Source organism: Hemiscyllium ocellatum, chromosome 34 (genome assembly GCF_020745735.1).
Source record: "Hemiscyllium ocellatum isolate sHemOce1 chromosome 34, sHemOce1.pat.X.cur, whole genome shotgun sequence".
Lineage (NCBI taxonomy): Eukaryota > Metazoa > Chordata > Chondrichthyes > Orectolobiformes > Hemiscylliidae > Hemiscyllium > Hemiscyllium ocellatum.
Window position 1 is genome coordinate 13,547,381 of NC_083434.1, and position 14,446 is coordinate 13,561,826.

The 14,446-nt window shown below is 39.1% G+C and overlaps 1 protein-coding gene across 2 annotated transcripts in view; it reads left to right on the forward strand.

Moving 5' to 3' along the window:
* Window positions 1–14,446, forward strand: part of cdkal1 (CDK5 regulatory subunit associated protein 1-like 1) — a 581,619-nt gene that overhangs the window by 177,659 nt on the left and 389,514 nt on the right. For both annotated transcript variants that reach the window (XM_060849921.1, XM_060849920.1), the window contains exons 7-8: window positions 6,565–6,685; window positions 13,029–13,132. In XM_060849921.1, the coding sequence (XP_060705904.1) occupies window positions 6,565–6,685; window positions 13,029–13,132 (225 nt within the window). The remainder of the gene's footprint in view (window positions 1–6,564; window positions 6,686–13,028; window positions 13,133–14,446) is intronic.

Here is a 14,446-nt window from a genome sequence, read left to right on the forward strand (position 1 = left end):
TTGGCAGGAGAGACATCCCATTTGATTGTTCCATGAGTTAGAAGTCGTAGGTTTTGGTGAGCTATTCTCAAAGCAATAATTAGTGCTGTGCATCTTATAGAAGTATACATCGCAGCTACGTCCATAGAATCATTTTAGGCACAGAAGTGGACTATTACGCATTTGGAATCCATGACAGCTATTTGAAGAGCAAACTGATCATTTGCATTCACCTTTTCTATCTCCAACCACTACACTGCATGGGATTACTTAGTACCAGACAGGAGGTGAACAACTACAAGAGTTTCCTCAATGTTAAATCAATCTGATACATATCCCAAACAATGGGGAGTGTTCCATTCAACCAGATGGTATTGAAAATACTCACATGAACTGTACTGGGTCACTTTCCTTAACAGTCATATTCTTATCAGCACGTTGCCTAGTTCTAGATGACTTGCTATGCACTTCACACAGGCCATCGCTCGTTCACATTGGCCTTTGCCTTCCTGTCATCAACAGGCCAAGAAAGATGGGAAGATACTTACATTTGAACAGTTTATTGAAAATGCACCTAGCCTTTGATCCCATCATTGTCACTACACCTTTTAATAAACATATAAAAGAACCATATAAGTACTTTTGTGGTGCCTTTTACAAAGCTGTTTGCACAGCTGCCCCTCATGACTGCTGACCCATCCCATGCCATTCCTAAAGGTACAGAAGTCATATGGTAATCTTGATATAACAGAGCATCTCATCAAGTTTCTCTATGCTGCATGCTGTTCAACAGGGGAGGAAATTTAAAGCAGAACATAGTATCACTCATTCCTTTTGGAAGTGCTGAAGCCTGATTTGTGACTGTGCTGATTAGCCAAAAAAAAATCACCCGAACGAAATCATTATCCCTGAACCAAGTTGTCAGTCATCTGTTTCAGGTTTAAAGGATACCTTTGCAAAAGAAACCAAACTATATAATCTGTAGTGACCTAATAAAATGCCGGCAGAATGCCTGATGTCCAAGATCGTAGAATTGGTATTAAGGCAACTAAACATGGCAGAACATGAGGGATTGACAATATTTTTTCAAGATTCTTGAAACAACTTGGTCATTGTGCTTGTGCTTGGTTTATTCTGTCCTACACAAGAATCAACAGCTTAAACTTATTCTTGAATGTATGGCATTTTACAAACATCATTACTATTCCAAAACCCAGTGATATTCTCTCAATGACAGCCAGCTATTTACCGATTTCACAATGCTCTGTGTGTTTTAAGATCTTTTGAGTGTCTTCTCTTGCAGTACATATCTTTACAAGTATAGACCATCCTCAATATTGACCAAGCTGATGTTCATAAGCATATGTGAACACTTTTGGCACTTAAGCAACTTCATCAAAAATAGCTTCCAAAAGAAGCTGAAGACGTGTGGGCAGCTCTGAGGAGCATTAGCACCATAATTTAGTGTGGCACACTGCCTGCTTTAAAAATAATCCTAAGTGATTCCAACTTGAATTGAGACAGTTGTTGAAATATTTCTTTGCTACGGAGTACTTGGAATCCCCCTTGAACAAGGGAGAAGTCTGTGGAAAACACTGATCCATGACCACTACAGGGCTGAGCACTGTGAGCATTGTTCAATATACAATATACTGTATGTACTTGAGTAATAGTTGATCTCCTGTCATAGTTGGCTCCCTATTTTTGGCCAAATAATTTGGCATTTTCCATATATCTCGTGTAAAAATTGACCCTAGTTCTGCACAGATGACAAATGAACGTTAATGAGTCAAAAGTTTGATCCTGGAAAAGGACAGCAGGTCAGGCAGCATGCGAGGAGGAGGAGAATCGACATTTCAAGCATAAGCCACTTTGCTGATAAAGGGCTTTTGCCCGAATTGTTGTTTCTCCTGCTCCTCGGATGTTTATGACTTGCTGTGCTTTTCCAGCACCAAACTCGGCTCTGATCTCCAGCATCTGCAGTCCTCACTTGCACAATGTTTATGAGTCATTGTGCCGGCTGTCACATTCTGCTCCAGTTTTCCAGTCTGCTTTGCTCCCGGTCTTCCAGTCCGCTGGCTGTTGTGTTCTGGTCCAGGTATTTAAGAATTACCATAATTCTTTTTTCCTCTTTATTCATTTAAAGATTAATTGGGCTTCTACTAGTGATACGGTATGAATTTCAGCCCCTCAAAAATAGTATCCATGTAATAGTCAACCCCATAAATTTAACCTTAGAAAGTAGGCAAGAACATTTGACTATTACTTGAGTATATATGGTTAGCTGTCAACAACTATGTTCTGCAAATTTATCTCTGCTAATGTTATCGCTTATGCCACCCAAGCCTCATCCCTCTGGACCCTGAATCACACCCTCAATGAAGACATTACGGAGATGAAAATCTGCTCCAAAACATGGCATCTCCCTTTGAATCCATCTAAGACCTTATCCCATGTATTCCACCATGGTAATGCCAGTAGCAAAATAGAATTGCCTGTCTGGGGATAGTCAAAGGCAAAAGCATCATTTGAATCCAACATAGTTGGGAGTGATTCTTGATAGGGCTTTATTCTGAAAAGAACATCTGGCCAAAACCAGAGACATAATCAATACTGTTGCTGGATCAAAGTGAGTTGTAGCTGCCACAGCACTCTGAATCACAGGACATACCCTATCATACTCTGCAGTGGAATACTGTGAGCCTGTCTGGTAGGTCATCATACACAAATCTTGATGATGTTGAATTGAATGCAACAATTCAGAAAATACCTGGAACCCTTCCTGCAAACCTCTCCCCTGGCTTTGTGTTCTCAAAAGCACCACTCCCCATACATTCGTTGACTGACCAAAAGAAACCCATTCATGTTGCACCTTGCTTAATCACTTCATGACAGTCTTGTCAATCTACCCACTGACTGCCTTCCTTCTTAGCACTCCATATGGGGCAATTTTCTTGAGAAATACCCAAAAGCAAGCATCTTTTGGACAAAGGAATTGGAAACATGGGAAGTTACCAACAAATTCCTGATGACAAACCCCATCTGTTGAATGTCAGGCTTTGAATGACCAAGGTAACGGGCTCCTTGCTAAACAGATTTGGACAAGCCAGGTTCAGTTTAATTAACCTTTGTGCAATTTTACAGACCCATAAATGATGCTATACATTATTGTGGAGTTTCCCCTCCACAAACTAAGTAAGACTAATCACGTTAAGTGGTAGGAATAAAGCATAGCTAATAATTATAGAAACAGGCTTTAAAAGCATTACATTTGTAATCTTAGATTACTTGTTTCTCATTTCAACTAGTACTTTTACATATAGTCTGATTTTACACATAATCCATTGTTAGCTACTAACAGTCCACATTAAAAGCCAACAATTTTAGGACCTGAGCTTCTCCCCATGTCCTTACCCAAATCTCCACATTCCAGATCTTATCACATAATTTGCTATTACATATAACCCATTTTTAGCCAGTCACAGACCTTATTTATAGTTATTCATCCTCCTAGCCTGACCAACTCTTTATCTGTCCAACTCTTTGGACTCTATCTCAACCTATTGGTTACTCATTAAACCCCAGTACCCCCCACCACCACCACCTCATCTTCTGTATAAAAAACATTTTTCCTAGCTACCCTCAGTTTTAACAATGCTCAAAAATACTTTATCTTTTATGTGCATTGTGGATGCAAGAGCAAGCCAGAAGCTTGAAATTTTGGAACCAGTAACACATCTCTTCCTCATTGATTCCTCAGAGCTTGGCTATCATCTGCAAACCGTAGGTTGGAAGTGTGACAGTGCACTCCTCACGTGCCTGGGTGTCTGCAACTACGACTATTGTCAAGAAGATCAATAGTATCTAGAATGAAGCAATTTCTTAGTTGGCCTCTCATCCACTCCTTTGAACACTCATTAGCTTCACCACCAGATCACAGTGGCAACAGTGTATACCATCTACAAGATGCAATTCGCAACATGCCAAGTCATCTTTGACAGGGACTTCTACCACCGGAAGTGCAAGTATAACAAATGTAATGGAATGCTGCCACTTGCACATTCTGTTCCAAGTCACGCATTGTGCTGACTTCACCATTCCTTCAATATTGTTGGCTCACAGTTGTGCAAATCCCTTCCTTAATAGCACTTTTTGTATGCCTCACCATATGTACTGCAGTTCAAGAAGGTGGCTCACCATCAGCTACTCGAGGGTTACTAGGGATGGACAACAAATGTTGGGGTGCTCATATCCAGTACAAGAATGAGTAAAATCTGATCATTAAACACTTGACTATTGCGTATTGAGTATATGCATGAGTTGATTCTTATGGAATCTGCTAGTTCATCACATTTTCTCACTGTAGTTTCAGCATATACATTACATGCTACAAAAGATCTTGTTTCCTTTCAAAAATTCCTTCATAATTGGAAGTGCCGCTGTTGTTTGGAAATATGGGCTGTAGTATAAAATGTACAAAGTTGGCTGTAATCTCCATCTTTGCTCTCACTACTGGTTTTGATTTATGAAGGAAACTCAACAAAATTTGTCAGTTCTTCCAAATGAATCTTTAAATTTGAAAAATTAACTTTCAGTTACATTTGAAGTAAGAATTTCTGATACATAAAAATCAGTAAAGTCTGTCATGACATCATACATCCCTCTATATGCTTTGATGAATAAAAGGAATTTGGATAACTAGCCTGCATTTTCAATTTTGGAACTCTTGTTAGAATGGAAAACAGCACTTGAGACTGGTTGTGATATAGAAGTGCTGCTCCCTGCAGTTGCAGACCATTTGACAACTCATTTACATTTCATGAGATATGCAATGTAAAATTTGGTGATCTGGCTGTGACACCATGCCTGTCAACTACCTGCTTCTAGGATTTTACCAAGCAGCCTCCTTGTACTTGAGTTAATTGAGACCCGAATGTGGTCAAGTAGTGCCACTTACGGACCTCTTCCCAGCAGCAGTATAGATGCTTCCCAAGTAATGTGGTGAGGCCAGAGTCAAAACGTGTGGTGCTGGAAAAGCACAGCTAGTCAAGCAGTGTCGGAGGAACAGGAGAGTTGACGTTTAGAGCATAAGCACGTTCCTGTTGAAGAGCTTATGCTCAAAATGATAACTCCCGTGTTCCTCGGATGCTGCCTGACTGGCTGTGCTTTTCAAGTACCAGACTTTTTGACTCTGATCTCTAGCATCTGCGGTCCTCTCTTTCTCCCAATGTGGTGAGGCAACGAATTATTACCTTGCAGCTGCGTGAAAAAGTCCTTTTTGAGGAGAGAGGACTTCTTTCCCCGTTGGTTGAACCTAACTGTGCATGTCCCGTGCTGGCCTCCTGATTCCCAGTCTGCCCTTGCACAAGCCCCTGGCCAACAACCTTCCTTAAAAACATGCTCCATTGTTGATAGATATTGGGAACTGGCTGCAGTGGCGGCTGTAGCCATCACTCCCAGTTGCTGCTGAGGTTTGAGAATTGCTCTTTATTTAGCTGAGCTTTTTGTACTAATTAGTGCTCAGACAGGCATAAAATCAGCTTGTGACTTCAGTGCCACACAGAGGTGGACTTAGTTGCTACTTCTAAAGTTGGCCTGTGTATGATTTCATCTGTTGAATCTAAACAAAATGGGTGATGGAGATCATGTATAAGACAAAAATAAAAAAAATAAAAGAAGTGTTGTAATAGAGATGCAAATTCTTATAACATTTAGAAAGTGTCAAAATTCATCCTGACATTAATCAAGCCTAATGAAGCCCTGGGAGTTGAAGTATAGACAAAGAGATTCAAGATAACTATTAGAAGTTGAAAGCTGATGAGGTTGACTTGGTGTTCAATGTAACATTTGTGAAGGGAATTACTGTCTCCTACTCCAAAGTCCCATTGCTGTAGGTCAAAATTATATTTCTACCATTTTACTTGTTTTGCTTGAAATGGACTAATCACTGTAACTTGCTCAAATGGACTGTTGAACAAATGGATATTCATTACAGTTGCTGCTGGTTTATACCTGCTGTCAGGTAGATTGTAATTTTGCAAAATGTAATTCTGCAATGTAGATCCCTATATATCATAAAAAAGATAAAAATGGCATAAAATACTAGAAACCAGTCTTTTCATGTCATGTAACACCACTAAAATTTTATTTTTATTCCCTTGTGTTTTATTCAGCATGATATTACTTTCAATAACTTTTTTTGTTGTTTCACAAAAATTTAGTATTCATTCAAGTCACGGAACTAAGTTCGCAAAAAAACCCAATAAATTCGAATGACTTGCCCTCCAAAGAGTTATACTTATGTAATATGCAACTATATGAGTTGGAAAATTTTGATGTATTTATTTGTTCAATGCTTTACCAACTATTAGTAAATCAGAAAGTATAAATTTGAGAGAATGAGTAAGGAATTATTAAATTTGGCAATCTTAAATAGCAATACTGAGAAAGGAATATAAGAGATGCTGATGTTTTCACATAAATAAGAAATTTCCTGACCTGCTTCACAAGCAACAAATTGCTTTTTTGATTTGAAATTGCTGAAAACAAATGTGATGTGACTTTTCTTTTTGATTTTGTTTGAAGGTCATTCTGTGAGGCTACTGGGTCAGAAGAAGGATAAGGGTAAACGGTTGGGGGGAGCCAGACTAGATTTGCCAAAGATAAGGAAAAACCCGCTGATAGAAATCATTTCTGTGAACACTGGGTAAGTTTCTTTAAAGTATGCACGATACATTCTTGCATCATAGTACTTAAGGATGCAATTTTATTTTCCAATGCTCTGGCACATCAGTTTGTAATGCGAAATATTCCATGAAGCATGTGGCATGTTTGAAATTGTACAATGTATTTTATGCCATTTGTGAATTTTCTTTTGTAATTTTTTTATCGAATTAGGTCAGTACAAATTTTCAGCCATGAGGAAATATATTTCAAGATGATTTTCCTTGAAACATGCTGCTCAACTTGGTAACAAATTTAGTGACCCTGACTGTGGAATTAAACCAGCAATACACCTCAAGATTTGAAAGCATTTGTTATGGAACTCTGATCATTTTTGGAAAATTATTTGCATTTCTTCTTTAATTAGTCATTGTTCTACAGAGATTGGTGCTGCGTCCACTTTTGTTTGTCATTGTTATAAATTACTTAGATGAGAACATATTTGTTAGTAAGTTTGTGGATGATACCAAAATTGATGGGAGAGTGGACAGTCAAGAGGTTATCTATGATTACAAAGAGATTTTGATGAGTTGATTCAGTGGGCGAAGGAGTGGCAGATGAAATATAATTTGGAGAAATGTGAGGTATTGCATTTTGGTAACACAAACGGGACAGGACTTACGTAACCAAAAGTAGGGCTCTGGGTTAGAGTTGTAGAAGAGAGAGATCTCAGGGTCCAAGTACATAGTTCTTTGAAGTTTATGTCATATGTACACAGGATGATTAAGAAGGCTTTTAGTACGCTTGCCTTCATTGCTCCGTCCTCTGAATATAGGAGTTGGGATGTCATGTTGAGGTTGTAAAGGTTATTATTAAGCTAGAGAGGGTTCAGAAAAGATTCACCAGGATGATGTTGGGAATAGAGGATTTGAGTTATGAGGAGAGGCTGGGACTTTTGTTTACTGGAGCATAGGAGGTTGAAGGGTAACCTTACAGAAGTTTATAAAATCATGAGTGGTATTTATAAGGTGAATAGCAGGTGTATTTTCTATAGGGTGAGGGATTTTAACACTGGGGGCATATGTTTAAGCTGAGAGGCAAAAGATTAAAATAAAAGACATGAGGGAATTTTTGAGACACTGTAATTCATATGTGGAATGAATTTCAAGAGGAAATGGTAAATGTGGGTACAGTGGCAATATTTAAAAAACATTTGGATAAGTACCTGAATCAGATATGGATCAAGTAGGCAGGTGAGACTAGTTTAGTTTAGGATTATGTTCAGCATTACTGCTTGGACTGAAAGATTTTAATGTGTTTGTGTCAGTGATGTCAAAGGAAAGTGCATGAAATTTGACAAAAGACATTTCAAAAATATAAACTAATTGTATCAATGTACTATGGAATCCAGTTTGTCATTGCAGACTTTCGTTTTTTTAGTTTATATCTTTGAGCCCATGGAGATTGGATTTTGCATTATTCTTCTGTTTTCCAGTAATTCACATATCTTCTAACCACAGTATAAAACAGAATTTTGAGCTAATAAATGTAACTGATTATATATGTAGATACAATACTTAAGAAAACTTCTGTTTACTTTTTCCTCTGCTCCACAGTGGAATACCAGTGCGTAAAGTTGCTGCATAAATTTCATGTTGATAATTACTATGGCAACTAATGGAATTTGAATTAAATTTAAAAAGTCAGAGTCTTGGGGTTCTTTGAGAGGTAATTCAATACCTGTTTCCCCAGTGCCTTTCTAACCATCTCTAAGTAACAAGTTAGGAGGGAAATGGAATATGTTGCACTTACAGCACCAGGGATGGTGACTCAGTGGTTAGCACTGCTGCCTCACAGCGCCTGTAGACCCGGGTTCAATTCCCGACTCAGGCGACTGACTGTGTGGAGTTTGCACGTTCTCCCCGTGTCTGCGTGGGTTTCCTCCGGGTGCTCCGGTTTCCTCCCACAGTCACAAAGATGTGCGGGTCAGGTGAATTGGCCATGCTAAATTGCCCATAGTGTTAGGTAAGGGGTAAATGTAGGGGTATGGGTGGGTTGCGCTTCGGCGGGTCGGTGTGGACTTGTTGGGCCGAAGGGCCTGTTTCCACACTGTAAGTCTAATCTAATCTAATCACTGCTGCCTCGCAGCCAGGGACACAGGTTTCAATTCCTGCCTTAGGCGACTGTTCATGTGGAGTGTGCACATTCTCTCCATGTCTGCATGGGTTTCTTCCGGGTGCTCTGGTTTCCTCCCACAATCCAGAGATGTGCAGTTCAGGTGAGTTGGACATGCTAAATTGCCCGTAATGTTTAGGAATATGTAGGTTAGATGCATTAATCAAGGGTAACCGTTGGATAATAGTGTAGGGGTATGGGTCCTGGGTGGGTTACTCTTCAGAGGATTAGTGTGGACTTGTTGAGCCAAATGACCTGTTTCCACACTGTAGGGATTCTATGTTATCTGGATGCATGCAACTCTAATCATACTCAAGAAGCTTAAAACCATGTAGGACAAAGCCAGCCTACTTGATCACTACTCCATCCACCACCTTCAACGTTCACTGCCTTCACCACTGAGGCAATGTGTCTGGCATTTATAAGATGCACTGCAGTAATTTACTAATGCTCCCTCGATAGCACCTGTCAAACCCATGACTCCTACCATCCAAAAGACAAGGGCAGCAGATGCAGGGGAACTCCACCAACTGCAAATTTCCCTTCAAGTAACAAACTGTCCTGACTAGAAACTATAAGATCACTGTTGCTGGTCAAAAGCCTGGAACTCCCTTACTAGCAGCACTGGGGATATCCTACATCCCAAGATAAGAGCTAACCATCTCATTCTCTAGCAGAGTTAGGGATGTGCAATAAGTGCTGGCCCAGTCAGTGATGCTCAAATCTCATGGACAAATAACAATAAAGGCTGCAGAGATGCTTCAGTCTTGTTCACTGTTGCATTAAAACACAGACTGTTAATATTCAGCTACATTGATGATATGGCCAAGTCTCCAATGGCAACACACTAAGCAGAAAAAGATTACTGAGTTTTCCAGAGCTAACTCCCTATGTTTTTCAGTGCCTTTTACTATACAGGATAAGGCCATGTGTTTGCATGTCTTTTTTAGAATGAGCTTGTAGGCAGCTTGGGTTACTTAAGTGTTTTCTCAGCCAACTCAAAGTGATTCTTAACACGTAATTGTGCACAGACCCTACATGATTTGCATTATCATTTTACTGTACTTAAAAATAAGTTGTCATTTCTTTTCCCCCAGTGGCTCAACTACAGTCTTAAAACTCTAGTCTAAATTAATTACTGCAAGTAATGGCATATATTACAATGAAACGAAAAAACCTAAATATGTGTTTCACTTGAAAGCCAAACTTGATGTTTTTCGATAAGTTAGAACTCAACACTAACAGGATTATTTACTCTGAAAATGTCATTGAATTTCTCACGAAGCACATGTAGAATTTTTCAGCTCAATATTGTTTTGTTTTGGTTTTTGTATTCATTTGATTTTACACTTTATTGGAGAAGGTCAAAGTTAAATTGACTAAATTTAGGTAAAATTAATCTTCATTCTTTAATCTACGAGAAAGGTTGAAGTAAGGGAAGAGATAAAGTGATCATTCATATTTGACGATGGATTGATTGCGTACTTATACCTGTCTTTCATTTTCTTTGAGGTCAAAATTTATTTTTCTCTGTGTGAAAGTCAAATTATATTTTCTGGCATTGTGCAGTTACACAAGCAGTGTAATTTCAAGACAGATTGCAAGTAGTAATCAAAATCTCCACAGAAAAGTTGAAACCTTTGCACTTCTGCAAGGAATCATTCTGAGAGAATCAAAGCAACTGCATTCCCTATATATTGTTCACATAAATTAATTAAATCATCATTTATAATTAAATTATCTACTGTTCAGGTGGGTAAAGGAAACCTAAATTGTTCTGTTCCATTTCTGAACAAAGAGATCTGAAAACTACAGTGTGCTTTGTAAATTCTAAGAGATACATCTGGAATGAATTCACTTTTCTGATAGTCAATTTTGAGTCCAACTGCAATCTGCCTTTTGAGAGCCCCTTGAGAGAACCATTTGAAACCAGAGATCCTTTAGTTCTGTTTAGAAATTGCTCATGTATCACATTATAACAGAATTTCTGCAGTGCAAAAGAGGCCGTTGGGCCCATTGTGTCTGTGCTGTCTCTCCTAGGCTCCTCTTACTTCATACATCTCCTCATCTTCATGTTGCCCTGTGCATTTTTCCTTTTCGATAACAAGCCAATGAGAATAATAAAATCCCTACAGTGTGGAAGCAGGCTATTCAGCTTATCGAGTCCCTCCAAACAGCATCTCGGGACCTCCCACCCCCATCCCTATAACACTGCATTTCCTATGGCTAGTCCACTTAACCTACATATCCCAGGACACTATTGGCAATTTAGCGTGGCCAGTCCATCTAACCTACACACCTTTGGACTGTGGGAAGAAACCAGAGCACCTGGAGGAAACCCAGGTAGACATGAAGAACATGCAAACTCCACACAGTCAGTTGCCCGCAGGTGGAATCAAACCCAGTTCCCAGGCAGCAGTGGTAACCACTGAGCCACTGTTCTCGCTTGAATGGTCAATTGATCCTGTCTCCATCACACTCTTGGGCAGTGCATTGTAGATCACAATCACACATTTGCTTGAAAAGCCTTTTCCTTGTATCATTAGTAGTTCTATTAGTGGAATCAAGGGTTATGGAGATAAGGCAGGAACAGGATACTGATTAAGGATGATCAGCCATGATCATATTGAATGGTGGTGCAGGCTTGAAGGGCAGAATGGCCTGCTCCTGCACCTATTGTCTATTACTCTTTATCTTAAATTCATGCCCTCTTGTTCTTGAGCCCTTATACTAATGAGAACATACTTTCTCTATCTACGCTGTTCAGACCCCACATGATTTTAAATAAAACTCTCTCTCTTCTCCAAGAAAAGCTGTTCTAACTTAACCAATCTATCTTTATAACTGAAGCTTGTCATGCCTGGAATTATTCTTATGAATCCTTTTTACACTCTTTAGTGTCTTCACATCTTTCCTAAAGCAGATTACCCAGAAATGGGTGGCAATGTCATAAGGAAGTTACATTAAACTTCTTTGCCTTTATACTCTATTTCCTTGTTAATAAAGTTTAGAATGTTGTCAATCTTATGAAGTGCTCACTCAATCTATCTTACCACCTTCAATGATGTATGACTACACGCATTGACAAGTGGAACTGGACATATCTCAGGCAGTAGTGGTGTCAGAGGTGTTACCTGCAAGTTATGATTCTGTGATTGTGTAAGGTTGTTGCTTGACTGTAAGACAGCTGTCTCTATTTTGGCACAACATCCTAGATGAACTATTTTTGCCATTGTAATTTCCTGTGCTAAGGTCATTGCTAGTGGTCTCTGTTTTCATTTCTTGTTTTCCTAACTAGCAGTGGTTTGCTAGGCTATTTCAGAAGGCAGTTAACAATCAGCTAAGTTGAGAGTTTGGAGTATCATGTAGGCTAGACTTAAGCACATTAGTGAATCAGATGGGTCAGTTTTTCAGACAATCGATAATGGTTTCAAAGACCCGGAGCTTCCATTTGCTTGCCGCTTCAGTACACCACTTGTTCTCTGGCTTGCTGCAGTCCTCTGGCGAAGTTCAGCACAATATGGAAGAACAGCACCTCATTTTCAGCTTGGGAACTGCAACCTTCTGGATTTCTTATTAAGTTCAAAAACTTTAAGACATTAGCACCTTGCCCCATGTTTGATCTCACACATACTCACCAGGCCGCCTTATTACTGGGCAGCTGCCACACACTACCATTGTCAACCACTATTCATTCCCCCAGATGACCTTTCTTTGTCCAGCTGTTTTTCTCTGTCCCTTTGGGCTCTATATCCACCTATTGTTTACTCTCCTCCCATCTCCTTGCCCCCATCTTCTGTATAAAAACCACCCTTTTCCTTGTACCATAAGTTCTGAAGAAGCGTCACTGGATCCAAAACATTAACTCTGGTTTTTCTCCACAGGTGCTGAGAGTCTCAAGCACTCTCTGTTTTGTTTCAGAGTTCCAGCATTTGCAGATCTTTCGTGTTTTTTTGATGAAGCTAGTTTACCTGATTACATTTATGAATAAAGCACTGAGTCAGACCTATGTTTTATAATAAACTGTAACATTTGATAGGCTGGAAGGTGACAATCCATTTAATTAATGATTGATCATATAACTTAGTAAAAAGGGTTTTAAAATATTTGGTCTTCAAATTTTCCTTTCTCCCCCTCCTAATTTCCTGCCAGTTTACAGTGAATTTTAGTGACTTTTTTGAATTAAATTTGTATTGTTCTTCCTATTACAGGTGCCTGAATGCTTGCACGTACTGCAAAACCAAGCATGCAAGAGGAGAGCTGGCCAGTTACTCAGTTGCAGAGCTAGTAGACAGAGCCATACAGTCATTCCAAGGTAAGTTTTAAGGACACATTTGTGCAGTTTATACATGGTTTCTCTCAGAGAAAAAGGCTGTTCCTTTTCAACTTTGACAGCGTGTTTGTGATTTTAAAAGCAAGAAATGTATCAATTTGTCACTTGTATTATTCATGTGTTTGGAAGCACTTGGTGTGTGGGGGATGCAAATGATTTGACTTAATACTTGCAAATATATATTGCCAGCTGCCAGATATCCTTGTTTGATACACGAAAGAACGAGGATACCAAATTTTAAATATATTTTAAAATATTTAAATTTTAAATATTAATGTTTAAGTCTGTTCTATGCATTAATTTATCTCCAGATCTACAACAGTGTAGTTACTGCTCCTTGAAATAGTCTCGCACTTTAGCAATTTGTATGAAATTGCTCCAGGAAAGTTGAATAAGATTAAAACTAAATAAGCAATCCGACTTTGGTACGTGAACCAGAAACGTAAAAGACGCACTTTTATACTCCTTACGAACATCTGAGGACTATCATCAAAATTTAGAGAGCTGTCCTACAGCAAAGTCCAGCACCAGTCTGACATAGTCTTGTTCATTAAATCGTACCTTGCAATCAGTGTCCCATTGCTGGTGTATGTTCTAAACTTCATTGTTGATCATATTGTCTATTTTCACTAAGTAGCTCAGTAGTGTTATAGCTGACTGAATTGACCATGTCCTAACTACCAGACTGCACCTGGTGGTGAAAGAACCAATGAGAGAGAAAATATTTTTGTCCTAACAAATTTACTTCTCAAAGACAATCTGTTTATTAGGAATTGCTGCTGTGCAGTCCTTGTAGAAATAAAGTTCCTTTTTTTCATTGTAATCACATCATATTGTGTAGCGTTACCACTCTGTTATATTTTATAGACTCAGTCGGTTTATCAATTCAAAACTGGGCATCTGAGAGATATTCTGGGTCACTGTGAGCATGAGCAGTAGAATTACAAGCAAACATAGAGAATAGGAACAGGAGGCGACGATTTGGCCCTTCGAGCCTACCCTGTTAACCAATATCATGGCTGATCATCCATTTCACTACCCTTTTCTCACTTTTGCTCAATACCCTTTGATCCTTTTAGCCAGTAGAATTATATTCATCCCCATGAAAACATGCAATGTTTTGGCCTCAATCCCTTTCTGTGGCAGAGAAGGCGAGGCAATAGCTTAGTAGTATTATCGCTGAACTGTTAATACAGAGACTTGGGGAACTGGGTTCAAATGCTGCCGTGGCAGATGATGGCATGTGAATTCAGTAAAAACCAGGAATTAAGAGTCTAAGGATGGCCATGAATCCAT